The sequence below is a fragment of the Sturnira hondurensis genome, unplaced genomic scaffold (genome assembly GCF_014824575.4).
Source record: "Sturnira hondurensis isolate 20B ecotype Veracruz unplaced genomic scaffold, ASM1482457v3 Scaffold0022017, whole genome shotgun sequence".
NCBI lineage: Eukaryota > Metazoa > Chordata > Mammalia > Chiroptera > Phyllostomidae > Sturnira > Sturnira hondurensis.
The window spans coordinates 4,675,216-4,700,556 of NW_028094648.1; the positions used below are offsets into that span (position 1 = coordinate 4,675,216).

Sequence of the window (25,341 nt, forward strand, 5' to 3'; positions counted from 1 at the left end):
CCAGGTTAGTTCCTGTTTTCAACTCACTAGATGTCTGTAAAGAAATTACTTAATTTATCCAAGTCTCAGTTTTACCGACTGCAAAACAGCAATATATAATCGTTCTGGGGAGAAAAGATAATTCATGCATCCTCGCATAGTAAGGACTCAAGTAACACATAGACAGGAGGGTTAGGGTTTTTTAAGCTCTTAAATAACAAGATGTATTTGAATGTCAGAAGAGAGTGAGTGCTTATTGAGTCCTCTTGATGAAAAGACAGGCCATTTGAGCCCGGATTGGTGTCGCTAAGTGGATTGGGCGACATCATGTCAGCAAACCGAAATGTCGCAGATTGATTCCTGGTCAGAGAACATAGCTGGGCTAGGTCCCATACTGGAGCATGAGAGAGACAATCTATGGATGTTTCTCTCCCTTTCTCCTCCCTTCCCCTCTTTCTAAAAATTAAAAAAAAAAAAATCTTAAAAAAAAGGACATGTTAATTGAGCTGCTACTTTAGACTCCTATCTTGTGTGAGCACCCTGCCACCTCCTGCCATTTTCCCTCTCCTGTCTTTCCCAGCAACCTACCTAACTCCTTTCCATCCTTCCCTATTTCTGCATCCTGGTTCTAGGTTTAAAATGATTACTTTGACATTTGTAGAGCTCTCTGTTTCTGGGCATTGAAAGGCCTTTCTGTTTAAGGCCTGTCTCTAGAGGGACTATAATTTCTGTAAGAACAGGGGACTGACTACATTTACCTTGGCTCACGGATTTATTCCTAGGATCTAGCATGTGGGCTGGAACATAGTTGGTTCTCAACTTTTTTTCCTTTTTGTAACTGGTACTCAACTTTTTAACTGGATGAGTTTTTGCTTCTATTTTTCCCCTAACCTGTGAGCTCCTTGAAGGCAGAAACTATGTCTGGCTCATGGTTTTCTCCCATGGTGCCTGGCACATTTCATGTCTGGTCAATATAATACAATGCAAAAAACACACATGGTAGAGGGAAGTCTAACTCATGAAGCTGTAATCTCTGTGAACTAATAAAAATCATGGGGAGAGCTGTGGACTTTTCACTGGCTGTGGAAACAATTATGCCTAGACTTCAGGGGGTTAAGGGAGTTCTTAGCATATCCGAAATATTGTGAGTATTTCTGAGAAAAGATTTTGTAGCTTCCATTGGACTTTCCAAAGGTGTTTCTACCTCCCTCTTTGAAGATTAAGAATCACTGCCTGAGTAGTGCTTTTCTAACTTTTAAGATCATTGACTTTAAGGATGTACTCTTTAGTTACTCTTACCAGTCTGATCCCATATACTTTGTAGCTTCTATAAATTCCTCAGAATTCCTCTACCATGGATTCCCATGTTTCTATTTCTTGGGCCATTTAAAAGTTTTCTGGCAAAAAGGATACAAATATACAGATTTAATTTGCTATTTTTAAAACAGAAGCCTCCCAAACCAGAGTGATATTTTAAAGCATAATGCCACTCTCTGGGATAAAATCCAAACTACAAAGCCAAGCAATGTGAGCCCTGACCAGTGTGGTGCAGTTGGTTGGTCCTGCAGAGTGAAAGGTTGCCAGTTAAATTCCTAGTCAGGGCACATGTCTGTTTTGTGGCACATGGCAGCTTGGGGTACGAGCAAGAGACAATCCATCAATGTTTTTCTCCCTTCTCCCTCCCGTTCCCTCTCTCTAAAAGTAAATACCTTTAAAAAAAAAAAGCCTAGCAATGTGAAGTCCTTTCTATGCCTGCCAACCCCACCCCCACATAAGTCTTTTGTTACTTCCTACTCCCCTTATATATTATAGTCCTCTAATGTATGTGTACTTCCATGTTGTTGTACTTCTGAAAATTTTCACATTTATTCATGCAACAAATATCTGAATCCCTCATATATGTTAGTGTCAGGCATTATATTTGTTGCTAGGGATACAATTAAAAAGACAACCCAGATTTCTGGCCAAGATAGAGGCGTAGGTGGAAACACTGCCTCCTCGCACAACCAAGTTTAAAGACAACAAAGTTTTAGTAACAAAAACAGCCAAAACAGAAAATTGAACTATACAGAAGTCCGACAACAACGAACCATTCAGCCAGACCAGTAAGAGGGGCCGAGCCAGCAACTGGCTGTGCAGGAAAACTCTGCCAGACTAACCCAGGTGCACAGGTAGTTGCACAGGCAGCAGTGGGCGGATCCCAAGTGTGGGGTTGCAACAGGCGGACCCAGTGAGGGCGCAAGGCGGCTGGCTGACCACGGTCACACATTCGTGCGCAGATAAACCAGGCGAAGGAGAGAGCAGTGAGACAGACCCCGCAGGCCCCAGTGGTGGGAAGCAGCAGAGGGGACCGTCACTGCCCCTCTTTGGCCCCACCTCCACATACAGTGTCACAACCCAGCAACTGAGTTGCCTCGCCCTGGTGAACACCTAGGGCTCTGCCCCTCATTCGTTACAGGTGTGAACAGATCAAAACATTATGGCTCAAGAACTCAAAGCCCCAGAGCAAGTAACTCTAAGCCACCAAGAAATAGCCAACCTCTCAGACGCACAGTTCAAAACACTAGTGATTGGGATGCTCACAGAACTGGTTGATTTTAGTCACAAATTAGAGGAACAAATGAAGGCTAAACTAATTGAAATGAAGGGAAATGCACAGGGACCCAATAGTGATGGAAAGGAAACTGGGACTCAAATCAATGGAATGGACCAGAAGGAGGAACAAAACATCCAATCAGAAAGGAATGAAGAAATGAGAATTCAAAAAAAATGAGGAAAGGCTTAGGAACCTCCAGGACATCTTTAAATGTTCCAACATCTGGATTATAGGGGTACCAGAAGGGGGAAAGAAACAGCCATGAGTGGAAAACTTATTTGAACAAATAATAAAGGAGAACTTCCCCAGTCTGGCAAAGGAAATAGACTTCCAAGAAATCCAGGAAGCTCAGAGAATCCCAAAGAAGTTGGACCCAAGAAGGAACACACCAAGGCACATCATAATTACATTAGCCAAGATGAAAATGAAGGAGAGAATCCTAGAAGCAGCAAGGGATAAGGGGACAGTCACCTACAAAAGACTTCCCATCAGACTGTCAGCTGATTTCTCGAAAGAGAGTTTCCAGGCAAGAAGGGGTTGGAAAGAAGTATTCCAAGTCATGAAATCCAAAGACCTACAGCCAAGATTGCTCTACCTAGCAAAGCTTTCATTTAGAATGGATGGACAGATAAAGTGCTTCTCAGATAAGATCAAATTCAAGGAGTTCATCATCACCAAGACCTTATTATATGAAATGTTGAAGGGACTTATCTAAGAAAAAGAAGATAAAAAATATGAACAGTGAAAGGACAGCAAACATATAGTTATTAACAACCACACCTAAAACAAAAGCAAACTAAGAGGACAGCTAGATCAGGAGCGGAACCATAGAAATGGAGATCACATGGAGGGTAAGCAGCAGGGGAGTGGGAGGAGGAGAGAGGGGGAGAAGGTACAGAGAATAAGTAGCATAGATGGTAGGTAGAAAATAGACAGGGGGGAGGGCAGGAATACTATAGGAAATACAGAATCTAAAGAACTTGTGACACATGGACATGAACAAAATGGGGGTAATGGTGGGGGAGGGGTGTGCAGGGTGGAGGGGAGATGAAGGGGGGGAATGGGACAACTGTAATGGCATAATCAATAAAATATATTGAAAAAAAAGACAACCCAGTGCACTCATGATTTATCTTCTACCTGGGAGAGGCAATAAACAAATATATACTATATTTGGTGGTTATAAGTTCTATGAAGGAACCTAGGTTAAGAGAGAGTGAGAATAGAGTGCAAAAAAGAGTACCTTCTTTCCACTCACAATATACACTTACTTTTTATACCCCTTCCTCCTTTGTGTGTTCAGAATACCCTATCCTTTACTACACGCTATTGCAATAATATTTTGAAATTGTCTGCCCAGGAAGACTCCCAAAATTCACTTATGGCAGAAACTGGATGTTGTCCGTAGTGGCATTCTCAGGGTCAAAAACATATTTTTGCAATAAATGGATTTCACAATTTATGATTTCTGAGAAGCTTTCATGTAGCTATCATTTTTTCCAGAGGTAGGCAGAAGAAATGTTATTTAGAGTACATTTTACAATTGAGACTTGAAGCTCAAGAGAAATATGCCCAAGAAAATCTTTATATTCCCATTCCACTGTTATGTTCACAGTCCCACGATGCTTAATGACTCCACTGCAAGTATTTGAGGTGGTAGTCAGTTCCATGCAAAAAAACACCATTAAAAAGTAAACATTTTCAGACTTCTGGCCAAGATGGAGGCATAGGTAGACACACTGCCTCCTTGTACAACCAAAACAAGGACAACAACAATTTAAAAACAAAAAATAGCCCTGGCCAGAGCTACCAGTGTAGCTCAGTGGATTGAGGGCAGGCTGCGAACCAAAGGGTCGCTGGTTCGATCCCCAGTCAGGGCACATGCCTCGGTTGTGAGCCAGGTCCTCAGTGGGGGAACATGAGAGGCAACCACATATTGATATTTCTCTCTTTCTCCCTCCTTCCCCTCTCTCTAAAAATAAATAAATACAATATTAAAAATTAAAAAATAAAAACAAAAAATAACCAGCACTGACAGAAAAATCAACCTGAATGGAAGTCCAACAACCAAGGAGTTAAAGAAGAAACATTCATCCAGACTGGTAGGAGGTGGGGAGTTGGGCAGCTGGGTAGAGAGGACTCACAGCAAGGCAGCTGCTGGCAGACTGGGGCAGGCAAGCGCCGGCTGGTGGAGCGGGTGGTCCGACATTTGTGTGCAGATCAACCAGGAGGAACAACTGGGGAGTGAAACAGACAGCACAACCCAGGGTTCCAGCAAGGGGAAATAAAGCCTCAAAACCTCTTATTGAAAACACCTGTGAGGGATGAGGTGGCAGCAGAACAAACTCCCAGCCTCACAAGAGAGTTTACTGGAGAGACCCACAGGGTCCTAGAATGCACACAAACCCACCCACCCAGGAATCAGCACAAGAAGGGCCCAATTTGATTGTGGGAAGTGGGGTAAGTGACTGAAAGCCAGAAGAGAGTGGAGCAAATGCCATTGTTCCCTCTTGGACCCCTCCCCCACACACAGTGTCAAAAGGCAGCAATGTGGGTTGCCCCGCCCCAGTGAACACTTAAGGCTCCACCCCTTATACATAATAGGTGTGCCGAGACACACACACAAAATGGCCCAAATGAAAGAACAGTTCAAAGCTCCAGAAAAAAAAATACAACTAAGCAACAAAGATACAGCCAACCTATCAGATACACAGTTCAAAACACTGGTTATCAGGATGCTCCAGGAACTCACTGCGTACTTCAACAGCATAAAAAAGATCCAGGCAACAATGAAGGTTGCATTATGTGAAATAAAGAAAAATCTACAGCCCTGGCTGGTGTAGCTCAGTGGATTGAGCGTGGACCTAGGAACCAACCAATCACGGTTCGATTCCCAGTCAGGGCACATGCCTGGGTTTCAGGCCAGTTTCCAGCAGGGGACACACAAGAGGCAACCACACACTGATATTTCTGTCCCTCTCTTCTTCCCTTCCCCTCTAAAGATAAATAAATAAAATCTTTAAAAAAAGAAAAAGAAAAATCTACAGGGAACCAACAGTGATGGGAAGGAAACCGGGACTCAAATCAACAGTATGGAGAAGGAAGAAAGAAACATTCAACCAGAACAGAATGAAAAAACAAGAATTCAAAAAACTGAGGAGAGGCTTAGGAACCTCTAGGACATCATTAAACTTTCCAACATCCGAATCATAGGGATGCCAGAAGAGGAAGAGCAACAAACTGAAAAGTTATTTGAAAAAATGAAGGAGAACTTCCAAATTTAAGCAAAGGAAAGACTTTCAGGAAGTCCAGGAAGCTCAGAATCCCAAAGTTGGACCCAAGGAGGAACACATTAAGGCAAAACATATTTACATTACCCAAGATTAAAAATAAGGAATCTTGCCCTGGCTGGTGTGGCTGAGTGGATTGAGCGCAGGCCTGTGAACCAGAGGATTGCGGTTTGATTCCCAGTCAGGGCACATGCCTGGGTTGCAGGCCAGTTCCCAGCAGGGGACACATGAGAGGCAACCATACATTGATGTTTCTCTCCCTCTCTCCTTTCCTTCCCCCCTAAAAATAAATAAATAAATCTTTAAAAATAAGGAATCTTAAAAGCAAGAGAAAAGAAGAGAGTTACTACAAAGGAGTTCCTATTAGACTATCAGCTGATTTCTCAAAAGAAAGAAACCTTACAGGCAAGAAGGAGCTGGAAAGAAGTATTCCAAGTCATTCATTAAAGGCAAGGACCTACATCCAAACTTACTGTATCCAGCAAAGCTATTATTTAGAATAGAAGGGCAGATAGTGTTTCCCAGATAAGGTCAAGTTCCAGGAGTTCATCATCACCCAGTCCTTATTATATGAAAGGATAAAGGGACTTATCTATGAAAAAGATAAAAAATACGAACACTAAAATGACAACAAACTCACAGCTATTAACCGAAACCCCCACCCCAAAATAAACTAAGGAAACAACTACAACAGGACAGGACTATAGAAATGGAGATCACATGGATGGTTATCAGTGGGGTAGTGCGAGGGGAAGAGAGGAGGAAAAGGTACAGAGAATAAGTAGCATAAATGGTAAGTAGAAGATAGACAAAGGGAAATGAAGACTAGTATAGGAAATGGAGAAGCCAAAGAACTTACATGTATGATCCAGGGACATGAAATAAAAGGGGGGAAATGTGGGTAGGAGAGGGTGTGCAGGGTGGAGGGGAATAAAAGGGGGAGAATGGGACAACTGTAATAGCATAATCAATAAATATATTTTTTAAAAAGTAAACATTTTCATTGGCTTTCCACCACTGCGAGGCTGAAGACAGTGGGGATGTTCCATGGCATGTCATGCTTAATGCAAACTATGCTTATGCTACCTTTTCCCTCTATTTTTCATGTGTCAGGGTGTAACTACATATACATCGACTCATTTAAGTCTCATAACTACATGAGGTAGGTATTGGTCCCATTTTATGCATGAGAAAATTGAGGCACAAAAAAAACCTTAAGGTCACATCATTCCTTACCTGAGCTACAATCTCTGAACCAATCTCCTAGTTTCTTCTCTTGTCCAAACAATAGCCAGAGAAACTTTAGAACATGTTAAATACATCATATCATGCCCTTGCTCCAACTCCAATGGTTATTCCTTTTACTCTTTAAGTGTGGCCTATAGGCAGTAAGTAACCTTTGCTAATGTCAACAGTTTCTCCGTCCATTTACCCTTGCTAACAGAGCTCCAGCAGTACAGCTCTTTGCTGGCCCTCAAAAAGGCAAAACTGTTTTACTTCCTATTCCTCATCTGGAAAGTTAATTTCCTGTATCTTTACATGACTTACTTGCTTTTGTATCATAGCTCCTCTCCAAAACCTTCTTATATTCATCATTATCCCCTCACCTTGGTTATTCTTCATGTGCACTTACACTTCCAGGAATCTATCCAATTTATCTTTTACAATTTGTTTTCTCTGGTACAATAATAACTTTTGGGAGGTTGGGGGCCTTGTCTCTGTTCAGTGCTGCATTCCTAGGGCCTATAATAAAATCAGGCAAGACATGTATTTCACAAATGGATGAATGAAACTTCATACAGAGCTTTGTCTTTCATTTGGCTGCAATGCTTAAATCGAAGGCAATAAAGCAACAGCAATCCTATGCATGGCTTTATGACACAAAGTTTTAGGTTTGTAGTACTGGGCACAATTTCTTTTTTCTTGTTTAGCTTTAAGTCCATAGTATAAATACCCAAAGATGGCAAACCAATTAAGTTTGGGTGAGTTAAAATACTTTCAAAAAAGTATTTACTCTAAAAAAAAGGAATTTACTCTAGCACTGATGAATTACTGAGAATGTATGTACTCTAAGCAACAGAAATGACAATGGATAATGGTGAGTCCTATCCACCAATCTCTATCAGTGGTATTCCATCATTGTGCCACAGATTTTTGTTTAATCCTCACCCAAGGACAAATTTTCATTGTTTAGAAAGGGAGAGAGGAAAGGAGAAACACTGATTGGTTGCATCCTGTATGTGGCCCAGACCAGGGATGGAACCCGCAACCTTTTGGTTATGGGATGATGCTCCAACCAAGCCATACCTGCAAGAGCACTGGAGAATTTTTAAAACATACAATACCTGAGTAGTAAGTCTGAGTCACTGACCCTTTTTTCCTTTAGATTGTCAAATAAAAAAAAAAATGACGACAGCCAACACAATAGCCCTCTGGTGTGAATGAATCAAAATTATACCTACTTCTTTTTTGTCAGATCAGCAAAAAAATACTTTTGATCTGCTGCAGAATTATAGTAATTAGTCTGTGTACACCAGAAGCTGAAAGTCTGAAAACCGCTGGTCTACATCAATGAAATTTTTTCATCTACTGCACAGCAACAGGGGCAGTTTTTGCTAGATGGGGATAGAAGAGTTGAAATAGCAACCATGACTACTGAGAGACCATGAAACCAAAGTTTAAAGATGGCCAAATGTTCTTAATTGTTCTGGGGAACACAGGAAGTTAAACGGTACATGATTTTTATAATTTCCCCATCTCAAGACAGGCATAGCATAGCAGATCATATGGCAGCTTGAGGGAAATAAAGTTTAACATTATTTTCTCCAGAGCTTACAATCCAAAAGAAAGAACTACTTGTAGCCATTGTAGCTATAAGTCATTAGGGAATGTTTTGTGGAGAAAGTGAAAATGTAACCCTGGTAACTATGAATAGATTTTAATGCAGAAATAAGGACATTCTAAAAACTAAAAGTACAAAAAATAGTCCAAAAATCACAAGGAAAGCAAATTCCCTTGATGGCTTACATCAGCAAGTCTTGACCTACAGATCACGGACAGGCTTCAAGGGAACCCAAGAACCAAAGGAATTTGTTGGTGACTTCTCAGGGTGCACTCTTCTAGAAAGAGGGGAAATAACACATTTTCAAAGGAATCAATGTTGCAAAAAAGATTTTAAGAGTTTATGTTGTAAGTTCTTGGATAATCAACTTCAGAAAGGTTGGGTTGAGAAGGAAGACCTTCTACATCAGGCTAATAATGTAGAAGATAAAATAAGTTTGGAGCACTCAGAGACAAATGGACAGTTGAAAATACAAATTTACAGACATAGCTGGGAATCAGTAATGCTAATTCAAGCTGAAGGAGTTAAGATGATCCAACCACTATTTGCAAATAATGGAGACGCAATAGCAGAAAACATCAGTATTTAAGGGGAAAGAGAAATATAAGAGAAATAGTAAAAAAAGGTTGGAATACCTTGATGTCTAGCCCGAAAAAAGGTGTGGTAAGGTCAAGCACCCCCTGCTTCCAGGGATCAGTTGAAAGTAGTGATAAGAAATGCCAGCTTGTTGGTGTTAGAGAGGTGGCAAAGTGCAAAGAATGTAGGCCATTGGTACGGGTCTTGCCTAGATTTTATTTGTCATACAGATTGTCAACATTGAAATAAAAAATAAAATCACCCCCTTTTCATAAAAGCAAGCATATGCATCAAGTTCAAGGGGTTTCACGGACACTTGGATGAGCTTAGTGATCTATAAAGTCCCCAGGGCTGCCCAATGTTAACAGTGATCTACAATGTACAAGGGTTTACAGACTGTCGATGAACTATGTAACACCTCTCAGTAACAACTCCTTTAGAAAGGAATCTTAACTACCGTGAGAAAGAAACTAATTATAGTTATCAACTGCCAGATTCCAACTTCTAAAAATGATGGTACACTGGGATTGTTAGTGTGGCTAAAGTATGTATTATCAGAATAAAAAGAAGATCCACAGAGACATACACCATAGCCAAGTAAGATTCACTGAATCTTTTATTGGGAAGCCAGAGGTGGCTCTACTTTTCCCCATTGCAAATTACCCTCACAGCCATCAGAAGTTCTCGGAAAAGTCACCCCTCCAAGGCTTCCACAATGCCCCTTCATCTTACGTTGTCTTTTCCCTATCCTTACCATCAATCTTAACTTTTCTTGTAGTAACTTCAGAGCTCTATAGTAGGACATCATTAGCACTTAAGAAATATATTTGTTACCTACTTAACAATGACCATATAGTAGCTAAGAGGTTAATTTAACCATGTCCCTAACTATGTACATATATTCTAAAATCCATGGATCTAGAGAAGCATTTATTCACTAATGCATTTTGTTTTTCTCTGATTAATTAAAAATCTTCATCTTTTTTTTCTGCAGCTGAACTAGAAAGTTATAATTTTTTTCCTAAAAAATGCAATGATGTTCTTTCTTAAATATTGCCCTCTCGGATTTTCTTGTCAGCCTGCTTCAGGGAAATCCATGTGTTCAATATACTTGCTCGCAGTTTGGCCCACACCAAATGGTTGTTTAATCCAAATATCTGAGCTGCAAACTGAGCAGATCCTTCTGGAGAAAGTATGGTTGAACAGCCAAGACCTATTGGTTCAGAAAGGAAAAGAGAAAATCAAGCTGTCAATTAATACTGAAAATACTACTTAAGCAAACTATTTTTTTTAAAAATATTTTATTAATTTATTTTTAGAGAGAGGGGAAAGGAGGGAGAGAGGGGGGAACATTGATGTGTGGTTGTCTCTTGCACACCCCGAACTGGGGACCGGGCCTGAAACCCAGGCATGTGTCCTGACTAGGAACCGAACCAGTGACACTGGTCCACAAGCCAGCATTCAATCCACTGAGCCACACCAGCCAGGGCTCAAGCAAACCATTTTATACTCAGAGAAGTCCTGTTAGCCAGATAATAAAAAACTACTGTACCCGTCTCATCTCAAGTAGTTACCTGCAGAAGGAGCTGCTACCCTTGCTGTTGGACTGGTGAGGCGACTACAAGAGGAAAGCAATGTTTATCTTTACTGCCATGAGCAGGTGTTTTACACACATCGTCTATCACTCTGCTTTCTGAATCCACTGGCAAAGAAATTCACCTTTCTCAAAGTTCTTTTTACATACACAATCCCTTTAAACCCCTGGTGAAGGACAAGAAAAATAAAACAAGGAACAAGGTTAAGTGGGCAGAAGCACCTGTTTTCAGACAAACTTGAGGTATGCTAATTGTTTTGATAATATCCTCGATACTAATTTTGTCTTTAAACTCAAACTATTCTATCATTTTTAAGTAGTAAAAAAGTCAAATCCCAAGAATAATCGTAATAAGTATCAGGTTATGAATAAATTCAATAGTAGTAAGATCTAAAAGGCCACAGAACAAAAAAGTAACTTCCTGAAGGGCCACATAATTTCCCAGGTAGAGTTTCATCAGGTCATACTATTCTGTCTGTTACTAAAGTCAAGGACTATAGTTTTTGTTTATGGATCCAAAAGCTCCACTTTTGTAATATTCTTGGAATTCATCAGGCTCTTTACTCTCAATATACTATCCCCAATAAGAACAGATTAAAGTACAAATCACAAAGTTTACTTACTAATTTATATGAATACATTAATTTTTGTAGCTCTACCACTTGCAGTCACTTTACTTTGTTAATTTTAATGTCATTATCCCAAAGATAATGACACTGAAGATGGGAATGATAATGTTGACATAAGAAACATCCAAACCTACAGAGAGTTTTTATGAATTTATTTGAGCCAAACTGACAATTGCCAGGAAGCAAAAATCTCAATGGATGGAGAAAATGATTCGGATAATGGCAGTTTTACCTTTTACTTTATATATTACACATTAGAATCAAAGGGCAAGACATAAGGGGCTTCCACAAAATCCATTGGTGATTAGGGAGGTGGGAGAAAGCAAAGAGGGGGAAATCTCTGAGATGGGATAAAAAAGTAAAATGAATAGACGCATACTTCTTTTACTTTGGTGGGTATAGGAGAGTTGACAGTATTTACAGTATATAAATATAGAGATTGCAGAACAAGGAAAAGAGTTTCAGTGGTCTCAGGTTCAGCTGGGATATTGTGCCCTGAGGGGTCTGGCCAAAAGAGATTACTCTGACATTCCAAAGGTATGTAATCATAGGCGCAAAAAGACAACGGGCAGGTTCAGTTAAGGTAAAGACTAACCTTTATCAAGAAGGATATCAGCCTAGGCCTGCACAATGACTTGCTGTTAGAAGTTTTTTCCCTGAGTCTGTAAGGTTGCTATGCAGGCCTCCTCTGAGCTCGTTGGGTTTAGTGCATGGCCCTTTTCATTGACAGTAACTAGTAGCTACCTTACGTGAGGATTCTATGAATTAACTCAGATACTAGAAAATCTTAATTAGCAAAATATTAGATTATGTAGAGAGCACGCCATAGAGAAAGATAAATGGAGTTTTGGGATTTCACTCAGGCCACTGCAATACTGCTCGAAAATCCCCAGTTCTAGTGATCATAATGTACAAACCTTTGAATCTCTGTTTCTCCCTAGATAGTCCTAGATAAAAACTGCTGAATTTTACTACATTCCTATAAATAGCTTTTTCTAAGCTCCATGGATGACACCTAAACTATTTCTCTAGTATAGATTTGCTATTCTAGAGGAATATAAACTTTGTTTATAGCTATAGACTTTTAACTTGAAAAGTTAATATACTATCTCTCTGAAATTGTTTAAAAAGCAGTAAAGGGAACAAAGAAAACAGACATAAGCACAACTGAAAGGCAAAGAAGTGGTCACTAATTGGCATGACAAGAAATAGTAACCCTGAACCGGAAGCAGGGAAAGATGAGAAGCAGCCTGACTGACATTAGAAAACCAACTCAAAGGTTGAGTCAGTGGTACCAGACACACCAGGAAGGTGGGGTGGGGGTGAAAGTGGGGCTAAAATGAAAACTGAAAGTCAGGAAGTAGTTTGGCCCTCTGGCGCCCTTCCCCTATCTAGGTACCCAAGCAACTGCCTTTTCTGGGTCACGAGTTTTAAATTTTTCCGAAGACAAAACGGACTTGTCCCGACTTCTGTGGACTAGAGAACCACTGGGACAGCGGAGGTAAGGAACGCCATGGTGAAATGAAGGGTTTAAGTTACAGACTTATATTAAGATCCTCAGCTTCCTGAATGCCAGCAGCCAGGTTTATACTCCCAGGTAGGAGACTGAGACTAGAAAGGTACTGAGTTGTTCTGGTCAACACACGAGAACAGGAAAGACATTGATGGGAGAGGCCATTAAAAGAACAACCATATCAGATCACCCCCTAATAGGCCCACTTTTGACAAGCCTCATCCACCTGCACAGAGCTTGACTGGTTTGTTACAGAGCCCAACTCTAAAAAAACCAAGGCAAGGAACTAATACGAAAGACACAGCAATAATGTCAGAGAGACAAAAGATGTTATTGCCAAGATTAAACAAGAAGATGCTTGGGGGATGGAGGAAACCAGAGCAAAAAAGAGCTCTTGGAGGTTAAAAAATACCATATCCAAAAAGAAAAACTCAATGGAAAGGTTGAAATGTAAAGCTGAGAAAATATTCCAGAAAGTATAGCAACAAGAGAAAGAAAACAGAATAATATCGGAGGTCTAAATTTGAATCATATATCTAAAATGACAAAGAAAATGGAAGAGAAAGGAAATTAAGTAATCCAAGAAAACTTCCCAGGCTTTCTCGTGGTGCCTTGGAGACAAGTCAGCTGCTCTGAGATGAAGCTGAACATCTCTTTCCCAGCTACTGGCTGCCAGAAATTCACTGAGGTGGATAAACACAAACTTTGTACCTTTTATGAGAAGCGTATGGCCACAGAATTGCCATTGAGGTTCTGGGTGAGGAATGGAAGGTAGTGTTTCGAGTCAGTGGTGGGAATGACGAAGTTTCCCAGACAGCAGGGTGCCCTGACCCATGGTGTGTCTGCCTGCTACCGAGTAAGGGGCATTCCTGTCATGGACCAAGGAAGGCTGGAGAAGAAAAGTGAAAATCTGTTCGGGGTTGCAGTGTGGATGCCAATTCCTATTAGTGTTCTCAACTTGGTTATTGTAAAGAAAGGGAGAAAGACATTCCTGGTCTCACATACTACCATGCCTTGATGCCTGGGGCTCAAAAGAGCTAGCAGGATCTGCAAACTTTTCAACCTCTCTAAAGATCATACGGTCCACCAATATGCTGTGAGAAGGCCCCTAAACAAAGGAGGGAAGCAACCTAGGACCAAAGCACCCAAATTTCAACATCTTGTTAATTTTAGCATGTGTCCTGCAGCATAAACATCGGCGTATTGCTCTGAAGAAATAGTATACTATTTCTATACTATGTTTATCGTTACTGCCATGAGCAGGTGTTTTACACACATCGTCTATCACTCTGCTTTCTCAATCCACTGGCAAAGAAATTCAGAAAAGAGGCCACAGAATGTGCTAAACTTTAGGCTAAGAGAATAGAGGAGACCAAAGAAAAATGCCAGGAATACATTGCCAAGAGATGTAGGCTCTCCTCTCAGAGCTTCTACCTCTAAGTCTGAGTCCAGTAAAAAATGAGATTTTCTAAGAGTAGCAAATAAGAACAGGCATCCAATTTAAAAAAAAGAAGAAGGAAAAGAAGTCTTCCTAGGACTAAAGAGTCAGAGTTCTCTACATCAGAACATAGAGTTCTACATTAAAAGCTCTCACTAAAAGCCCAGAATGAAAACAGACTCACCAAGACACATCTTTGTGAGATTTAAGGATAGACAGACAAAATATCCTACCAGTGTCCCAAGAGGAAAAAAAATTCATAAACAAATGAGAAGACTGGAAAAACTTCAACACTAACTAGATATTACATGATTTTAAGAAGTTACCATTAATTTTTCATAGTTGTCATAATTATGATTTAAAAACTTGAGTCCTTACCACTTAGAGACATATTTAAATATATAAATACAAAATATCTAAGATCTGCTTTAAAATAATCCAGAAGAGGGCTACCAATATAACAAGATGTTAATTGCTGAAGCTGGGTAATGGGTACATGAGATTTTATTATTCTACTACTGTGCATGTTTATAACTTTTTAACGAAAGATTAAAAAAAATTCAGTGTTATCTGCCCTGGCTGGTTTGGCTCAGTGGATTGAATGCTAGCTTGAGAACCAAAGGGTCACCAGTTCAATTTCCGGTCAGGGTACACGCCTGGGTTGTGGGCTAGGTCCCCAGTAGGGGGTGCAAGAGAGGCAACCACACATTGGTGTTTCTTTCCCGCTCTTTCTCCCTCCCTTCCATTCTCTAAAAATAAATAAAAAATAAAAAAATCAATGTATCTCACCACTGGGCAGTCGAAGAGAAGACCACACATCCTGAGCCCCCCAGTCTGAAGTGAGGGGAGGACAGCTGATAACTGGATACGCAGTGTTACCAGACACCACTGGTCCCAAACCATTGCTTCTGCCGGCCACAGCCACAAATACCGTAGGAATGCCATCCCCTAGGGAAAGTTTACAATTATGCTAAATATTTAAAAGCTATTTAAAGGCAGGCTAAAAATAAAGGGGCCACGCTCAGCTCCTTCGGTTCTTTATCAGTCTCCAGAAAACGCATAAATAAGACATTATTAAATACATTTTCAAAGTACAAGACAAGCTTCACTGCCACTTATTGTATGTCAAGTAATGAAGAAGCCCGATGAGTCTGAGGTCTATAGTATAGAAGAGAGGAAGTGGGTACCAAGGTGCCAGTGAGAGAATGGCTCAAAGGCCCCTCTACCATTGCCATTTAGGCTCACCGAAACACAAAGTGACAACATCCGAACCACCGTCCTACCAGAGATTTAAGGGCACTTCTTTCAACAAGAGTTCAAGACAAATTCAATATAATACCCAAATATTTAAAACCATTCAATATATTTTCTAACATTATCTCTTAAAACATTTTATGATAAAACTTATAAAATTCTTTGGCAAGATCAGAAGAACATAGTCAAATGCTCCAGTTCTGTGAGGTTTACCTTCATACTCTGCTTTAATCCTCAAAGTTTCATCTGGTCCTTTATGGGCAGAGGTTACCCGAAGTTCACATGGAATGCCAAAATTTTCACAGGCTCTCTTGATTTTATCACTGTGCCCAAGATCAGAAGTTGAGCCCATCAACACTACAACCCTGCATTGACTTTCTGGTTTCAGAAGCAACTGGAAAAGAAAAACATGGATATGGCAAAAGAAGGTAAGGACAAAAAAGGATACGAGTCAGTTTACAGAGCTACAGTTAAAAAAAAATTTAATTCTCACCTGAGCACATTTTTTCACTGCTTTCAGAGAAAAGGGAGAGAAACACTGATGCAAGAGAGAAGCACCAACTGGTTGACTCCCATATGCGCCTGGACCAGGAATGGAACTCACAACCTATGCATGTGCCCTGATGAGGACTTGAACCTGCAATCTTTTGATTGCAGGATGACGCTCCAACCAACTGAGCCAGCCCAACCAGGGCCAGAGCTACCGTTTACAGTAAAATTATATCAGAATATTTTCTTTCTAAATAAACCAAACTTAAGACACATAGAACAAAATAAGAGATTTTTCAAAATAATCTATAAAGTTCTTCATAATTAATACTTAGTATAATTTTTAATCAGATAAATGTTTATTATAATAAATAAGGCGACCTGGCTGGTGTAGCTCAGTGGATTGAGTGCAGGCCTGCGAACCACACAATCATGGTTCAGTTCCCAGTCAGGGCACATGCCTGGGTTGCAGGCCAGTTCCCAGCAAGGGATGCAAGAGAGGCAACCATACATTGATATTTCTCTTCTCTCCTTCCCTTCCTCTCTAAAGATAAATAAATAAAATCTTTTAAAAATAAATAAGTAAGGCAAATATTCAACTTCTAATTAATATTCAGGAAGCTATAAATATTTTATTCTAGGATTTCTAGTATATTCTGTTTAATGAAGGATTTAAGGCATAATCAGCCAAAACACAGAGGTCATTTAAAGATCTTTGTAAGTTACCTGCATGGAATTCAAATGTGTATTCCTACAGATATAATGTTCTTTCTAAAAGGAAGTTATGACCTTGGGTAACCAAACCCTATTCAATTTCCACAGAATTATAGTTATCAAAATATGATAAATCGAGTGACATTTAATTTCACATGGAGCTCCAAGCTCCGCTGATGGAACCCATGCTAATGGAACTCTGAGTAGCAGAGGAGAGATGAGTGGGAAATGTAAGCCTTCTCCTGCAGTGGCTGGGAAGAAACCCTTGTTTGTGGGAGGTGTGTACTGGCAAGCTTAACAGCAGGGAATCCAGTACACCAATGAGGCTAGTTCAGCTGGACGTATCATGAAAATACTCTCTCTTTAAAATTACTAAAAAAAGAAAAGTGCTGCGCTCTCCCTTTTTGAATGAAAGAGTTCTTGGAGAAATATGTAATACAATGTGGAGGTACTACACAAGGCTTACCTCTACTCTTTCGGCAACCCACTCAAAATTTTTCTTAACCATCTGGAGCCCTTCAGGAGTTACTTCCTTGAGGTCACGATATGACTAGAAAATAAGATAGAAATTTAGAATGTAAGTATTCCATTAGTAATAGCCTTGCTATCTGAAATTTGATCCGAGCCTACAAATTCATTTCCTGAGTTAGACTAAACAAAGTTTAGATAGTGAAGCTAACTTCTGTTTTTATTTAAGGATGCGTGCTTTCTGCACTAGCACTACAACTAACTCTCACAACTCTCATATACATTCATTAAGTATAGAGAATCTCGTCCTTATTTGTTTTTCATTGTAAAGAACAGAAACAGAACCCGGTAAGACCCAGAAGACTTGGGACACATTTCCAGATCTGCTACTTAATTGTAACTGTAAAGATATCTATCCTCTCGGAACCTTATCTTGAACTAGCCAAACAAGCGCAACACTTGCTGCGTCAGTCTACTGAAATAATGAGAAAGCTGCATTGTGTATTTCAAGTATTATTCCTACCCTTTTTTCAGGATATAGGAAATATTTTTCTTCCAAAAAATAAAAAGCAATCAACAACTCAGGTTCATATGCTAAGAAATAATAATTGCCATCTTTTGGTCCCATTTTCCCTTTCTTCTATGCCCCACAGCCTGACCTCGAAAAGAATAAAAAACCCTTAAGTATTGCCTACCTGTTTGTCTTTCTGTTGGCTTCGATCTCCTGATGGCCAGAGTCTCCAAGAATCATTATCAATAACATCAGCAAGAACAATTTCTTTGGTGGTGACATCAACACCAAATTCAATCTAGAAACAGATCACCAAAGGTTTTCAAAACTATACTACTGAAGATATTTCTAAGTTGTAATTTTCACTTTCAAATCTCCATTTTATTATTTGTACCTTCATATCAACCAGTGTACAGTCCTGGGGCAACCAGGATTTCTCCAGGATCTCAAAAATAGCCTGTGTAGCATGACTCATGATGTCCACCTCAGTCTGGCCTATGACAAGTCCAGCGAAGCAAAATTTTGCAGCAATGAGCTGTTCCTCAGACCACTGTGGATCGTTATTGGCATCATCCTGAAAATAAAGTACAGAATTTAAAATCATTTAAATATAAAATTTTTGAACTTTTCTAATAACCTGAAGTCCTTTTCTTGAGCATGAGTTCCTCAAAAATATTCATTTCCTCTGCAGATTTTTTATTTAAAATATCCTTTAATTCACAGCAATTATTTTTAATTTGTCTACTTTCAATAGTTACTCTTAAATTCAAAATATATGGGTAAGTAACTTATTCTAGGTCATAAAGTATTGAGAGAATTTGCTCTCTATAAACTAATTTAAACAGTTTGAAAAGAGAAAAGCAGTTTCAATAAAGAAAACCAACATAAATTTGTAACTGTGGATTCCTACAAATTTTTAGGAAACATAGGAATATGTTTCTTATATATTGCATGTTTTCATTTATAAGAAACATTGCTAGCCCTGGCTGGTGTAGCTCAGTGGATTGAGCACAGACCCGTGAAGCAAAGGGTCGCCAGTTCGATTCCTGGTCAGGGCCCATGCCTGGGTTGCAGTCCGGGTCCCCAGTGGGAGACACGAGAGGCAACCACACATTGATGTTTCTCTCCCACTCTTTCTCCTTCCCTTCCCCTCTCTCTAAAAATAAATAAATAAAATATTAAAAAAAGAAACATTGCAAATAGTTTTACTGTATTAGAATATAAAAAGATCTCTCATATTAGCCTTTATTTCAAACTCTTCCACAGTAAATTTACATTTTTTTTTGAACTATTACTTTTCTTCCTAGTAATTGCTAATTTTAGTTAGTTCATTTTGTTAGTCAACTTGGTCAAAAGTTAGACAAATAGATTTTCACAAGTGTTTTCTTTCAAAAAGCTGAACTGTCATTGCTAATAGAAGTATACATTATTAACATTTCTGGAATGATAAATGCAATGTAAAAAAACCTTAATGTTTACATTTTTTACTTGGTAATTATGTTGGTCACTATATTACAGCTAAGACACAGACACATAAATAATAAGTACCTTAAAAAACATCTCCACTTTAGGAGGGTAGAACTTATAGCCTTCTTTGACACCAGGATTTCTTTTGAGGAAAGAACCAGTTGCTATTCTTCTACAAACCCATTCAATTGGAATCATTTCACACTTAGGTGCAATGAAAGCTGTCTCCCCACATTTTCTGGTGAAAGCAGTTTTGATACCTATATATTAATGACAAAAGGTAAAAAGGCAGCCATTAAAATCACATTTGAAAAAGTAGATCTGAGGAATAATAAAACTCAAACCTTTACAAAAAATCGAAACAATAACCCTATGCAGCTAAATGCATTACCCTTAAGTGGCCCTACCAAAAATTAATTTAAAAAATATTTTATTTATTTATCTTTAGAGAGGAAGGGAAGGAGAGAAGGAGAGAAATGTCAATGTATGGTTGCCTCTCATGAGTCCCTTGCTAGGAACTGGCCTGCAACCCAGGCATGTGCCCTGGCTGGGAATTGAACCGTGATTGTGTAGTTCGCAGGCCCGCGCTCAATCCACTGAGCTACACCAGCCAGGGCTAAAAATCAAAAAATAAATAAAAAGATTTTAATTACTTATTTTTAGAGAGAGGAGAAGGGAGAGAGGAAGACAGGGAGAGAAACATCGATGTGTGGTTGCCACATACCTGCCCCCAAATGGGGACCTGCCGGCAACTCAGGCACATGCCCTGACTGGGAATTGAACCAGTCAACCTTTTGGTTCACAGGCCAGCACTCAATCCACTGAGCTACACCAGGGAGGGCTCAAAAATAAATTTAATACGGCTTTCTCCCACTTATCGAAATCTAAGGACTATTTTACTTTAACATCACATGGCAAAACACACACAGGATCAGAAAAATCCAAGTTCCAATGTCTTTACCATGCATTAATTACTTAGTTAAAAAAAAAATACTTATTGAGTACCTCCCCTGCCAATGCACACTTAACTTGGCACAAAGCACATAACTTATCTAAGTATCAATAAATTACCTCTAAATCAGATCTGGTTGCAGGATTCTTATATTCTATGCCCCATTATTATATAGGCCTTGTAAAATATCGATCTATTAATCACAATCAGACATAGCCTTAAATTTTGGGTAGCCCTTTTTCTCTTAACATTGGAAGCAAGTAATCCTTGAAAAACTATCCAACATGTAGCAGTAGAAACATAATGGCCCATTTGGCTAAGAGCAAATAAAGTATTTGCCCTTCCTCTCCCTTCTCTCTTAATCAACTGTTACTGAAAAACTGAGACAAAGAGCTGACTTAGGATGTTTAAAATGGGACCTATTTTAGGTGGTAGCCTTGGAAAATAAACATCTTTCTAAAAACAGTTATAATGTTTAATTATGAACCATATGACCCAGCATTCCACTTCTAGTCATTCTAGGTGCTAACATTACAGCCTGAAGATGATTATGTTAAACTCAACAGGATGTTCTATTTACCATTAATGCTACAGTATTACTCTACACGGTGATGTAGTAACACTTCCAGGAGAGGCAGTACAGAGAAGAATGGAAAGCAGGGACTCAAACAAGCACTTGTGTACCAATGTGCACAAGATCACAACTCATAATAGCCCATAGAGAAACAGCCCAAGTGTTCATCAAGAGGCGAATAGGTAGATAAAATGCAGTATATACATACAATGGATTATTCTTCAGTCATAAGGAGGAGTGAAATTCTGACACATACTATAACATGATTAATCTTGGAAACACTATGCTAAGTGAAATAAAGAACAAATATTGTATAATTCATTCCACTTATGAGGTACCTAAAATAGGCAAATCCATAGAGGAATGGAAAATTATTATTTAATGGGTCCGGGTTTCTGTCTGGGACCATGAATGTTATCAAAATGGACAGTGGTGATGGCTACAGTACTATCAAGAACTATACACTTAAGCATGGTTAAAATGATCAATCTTATGCATTTATATTTTATCACGAATTAATTTTAAAGAGTCCTGACCTACTTTATGCCAGGAACTGTAAATTCATTTTCCTCTTGTTTATTCCTTGTAATACCTGATAAGGTAGACAGTATGATCATCCAACAAAACAGGTAAGGACACTAGCTGCGCCAGGCACAGGGGTTATGCCAGCCAATAGTAGGTGCAGCAGAGTTTCTAACCCACACTGACCTCTGCGGGCTGCCCACTTAACCATTATGCTATACTGCCTGTCCTGGCGGTGTATCACAACAACATGTGCCCGGGGCACATGTCTGGGTTGCAGACCAGGCCCCCTGTGGGGGCCATGTGAGAGGCAACCACACATTGCTGTTTTTCTCTCTCCCTTCCCCTCTCTCTGAAAATGAATAAATAAAACCTTTTAAAAATAAGTAAATAAAAATTTAAAATATAATTACAAAAAAAGGACAATTGGGAATATTGGAAATAAAAGGTGACAAAGTCATTAAGTTATAAAATTAGAAGTGAGATGATAAAGAACAAAGATAAGGAACTGGAGATATCAAAGGCTGAGTGATCTAAGGCAAGGAGGCCACTGCAGGGAAAAGCTCAAATGTTTTACTAGCTGAAATTCCACACACTATAGTCCAATCCATCAGCGACTGACAGAATCCCAGCAGAAAACCCCATTATCCTAATTCCCCTTCCTTCACTTAAAATGTTCTCCACAGCATGTTCTGATCTTGGTTTTATCTTTCTAATAAATTTCTCTATTGGAAATAGTGTTTACTCAGTTTTGGAGTAGGAAGTAACCCTGAAGATCTTTGATCTAGTCCAAATCCCTCACTTGGGGAATGGCAGGATGAGGTGTGGTTAGTCTTCAAACACTTTTCAGAGCTTTCTGTATTAGCTCCAAGGAGTAGTACAGAGAATAATTGTATAGAATTCCAGGGACCAAATTTCATTAATTAGAGCTGTCTAACACCAGAATTTGCTTCCTTCATAGGTACGTTCCTTAAGCTCCTTCGTTCTCCTAAGTTCCTCTTAGGAAAATGTTATAGGAGAGAGAAGTTGCAGGGAAGATACATGTGCCGGGCAAGAACCATAGCAAATTGTTAAGATTCCTCTAAACTAACTAAATGATAGTACTTACTACTTTCAAACCAAGTAAAGTGTTATAGTCAAATTTAAGAGTTTCTGGTTCAATTTAAATAAGCCTACTAGTGAGATGCCTCCAAAGAAAACATTGTTAATCCAAATAATGTCACCATTCTATGAAAAGAGATCAGAGTCTGTTGAATGGAAGAGTCGGGGTCTGGAGCAGGGAGAGCCACTTACTTCCGCCATGTAATAACTAAAATAAGTAAGTAAATAACATGTAATACAATGTGTCATTTCCTCCTAAAAAGGACCAATATGTGTATGTGAGAGAGAATGTGAAGGAAGAGGCTACTGGGAAACGCACTTACCTGCTTCCTGTAATAACTGGAAAATACAACTGGTAATTTTATTTGAGATTGCAGCTTTTCCCTCCAGGTGATTCTTTCTGGCTGCATTTCCCGCTGTAATCTGGTCCTTGGACTGCAGGAGGACTTTTCCAGGACTATCTACCAATTCATAGACTTCTTTTGTTTTACCCTCATAAAGTTTTTTACCAATGTTCAGTACTGTGGAAATAAAATGGGAACATCAAATTTCAGAAAGAAATTTCCTAAATATTGAAAACTAAATACTTAGGATGATGAATCAGTGAACATACAAAGTGGTTAAGTAAAAACTGCATAGAACCTTATGCTCTACAAAGTACTTCCACATGCATCATCACATTTCATTCACACGATTTTGTAAATTATTATGTAAATAATTACAGAGCTTAAGAAACAAAGTTATCAGAAACATGGAAGTCACACAATTAGAAAACGGCAGTCAGACGAAATGCTAAGTCTGAGATCAAATTTTACAGTCTTTCCACTACCAACCTGACTCTCACAGCAGAACTTAAACAGAATGACGATCCACTAAAATTAAACAGACTAGTTTTTCACACACATACTTACAACACAATAACTAAACTAGCTTGTGTGTGTTGGGGGGGGGGTGTTGCTTTCTTCCAGATGGGTTCTTGATTCAAAGTTAATATGCAAGAGGAAGCACTTCCACCCACCATTAGCCCATTTGCAAGCAACTTTCCCTTATTTTTCAATCCTGCATCCCAATCTCACATCCTTAACCCTTTCTCTTAACAGTTGGCAGTAAACTATGAGGATGTTAAGGACAAAAGTATCCAATTCTGATGCAGGTTTTCAGCCCTAAAGAAAAGCAGACCCTCATCATTAGAAAAAATGATTTAGATGAAGATTAGAGGTAACATAAGTTTAAGTACTTCAAATTTCCAAAGGGAGAAATCCTTCTTAATTTTCCCAGAACACTGACTCATTCTCAGTATCAGCATTTTTTAGTGTCCGTGTGTCAGATAGTAGGGATAAATACCGGTAAAAGGAGACTAAGTGCCTTCTATCAAGGGACTTGAGCCTGAGGGAAGGTAAAATTTTAGAATAAGGTATCGGAATGTAAAATGTGAGAAACATACAGACTATGAGATCACAGGTTCATAGCAGAGCCACCGAATCTAGTCCAAATATCAGAGAAGAAAGTCTAGAACAAAGTGAGGAATAGGCTGCGATCTGAGGAATGAACAAAAAAATTTAATCAGCAGCATAAATGGCACAATCTTTCCTGAGGATCTAATCACTTACTTGTGAGCAAAATGGTATGTAAATATGACAAATGGAAGGTGAAGCAAGTAAACCTGGTGGTTTCGAAGCAGTCCAAGGCCATCATGGCGTGAAAAGACTACTTTAGGAACACATATCCAAAGTCTGGACAGAAAACAGCAACGTCTTCAGAAGGTTCAATTATTGCATTTTTGGCCAAGATTTGGGTTTGAAAAGTCAACACTAGATGTTCCCTGTTTGTTTTTCAGTGCCCACTGATTGCAAAATTGGTTTCCAGGCACCTCTCCAACCCCTGGCCACTTCTCGTTCCAATTATCTTGTTCCTTTACTTTGTTCCAATTCCACATCCCAAAGGCGGCAGTTCTGCGTGTTTCACAAAGTTCGGGGAGGCCTACGTGCGCTTCGTATTTAAAGCACCGTTTGGCAGCGACTGGGCCACGTGTCCGCCCGCCCCAAGGCCTACAGGGGTGGGCATTGCCCCGGGAGGCTTACGGTCAGGCCCCTGGGGCGCGCACGGGTCCGCGCCGAGCCCGGGAGCCCAGGGCCGGGGAGGTGGGAAGGCCGTGGAGGGCAGGGGTGCCCGGCGGACTCCTGGGCATGCCCGTTACTCACCCTGTGCTGTCGCCATTATCCTGGGTAGGCTGGGGGCAGCGGTCGCGCTAGGACTCTGTAAAAGTGTGGTCAGAGAGACTGACGAGGCGAGGGGAGCCACAGCCCACAGACACTCCTCCGGCGGTAACCTAGAGTGCGCGCTCTGGTCAATAACCAGAGCAGACCCACGCGGTTTCTGCCCACCCGCAGGGACTAGGACTCCCAAAGCGAGCGCTCGTACAGAGGATTCCCGCCGCGCAGGCGCAGCAACGTAAACCCGTCTACTCCCGCCCTCGCCCCGCCTCCGCCCCGCCCCACCCCGCCCCGCTCCGCTTCTTAGAAAAGGGGAAAGTGGCGCGCACCGCCAGCCTCCTCGGATCCCAGCCACACAGAACCTAACACACCTTGCTCCTTTCTCCTAGGGAGAGCGGTTCAGAGGTTGGAGTACTAAGTAGTGACGGACGGGGGAAGGCAAATAAGGAAGGGCATACAAAGTTTAAATCCTCTGGGAGAGGAATGATGTTAACCCAGTCTCATCACTTCAGTCTTAGGTGCTGAAAAATAACGGTGATTTCTACGTGCTGAGGAATTATCTTCCCGCAGGGCTCCAGTGAAGACTAGCCCCACCCCGCAGTGGCCGTGACACCGCCCC

The 25,341-nt window shown here is 40.1% G+C and overlaps 1 protein-coding gene across 1 annotated transcript; it reads right to left on the bottom strand.

The window, feature by feature from the left end:
* Window positions 1-9,565: 9,565 nt before the first annotated feature.
* On the bottom strand, window positions 9,566-24,942 carry PAICS (phosphoribosylaminoimidazole carboxylase and phosphoribosylaminoimidazolesuccinocarboxamide synthase). Its single transcript, XM_037034066.1, has 9 exons — window positions 24,711-24,942; window positions 22,833-23,030; window positions 19,442-19,620; window positions 18,288-18,467; window positions 18,078-18,191; window positions 17,381-17,464; window positions 15,925-16,105; window positions 15,247-15,405; window positions 9,566-10,496 (listed from the first exon to the last, which is right to left on the bottom strand). Exons 1-9 carry the CDS (start codon window positions 24,724-24,726, stop codon window positions 10,330-10,332), a joined length of 1,278 nt encoding a protein of 425 aa, XP_036889961.1. The 5' UTR covers window positions 24,727-24,942; the 3' UTR covers window positions 9,566-10,329.
* Between the last annotated feature and the right edge of the window lie 399 nt (window positions 24,943-25,341).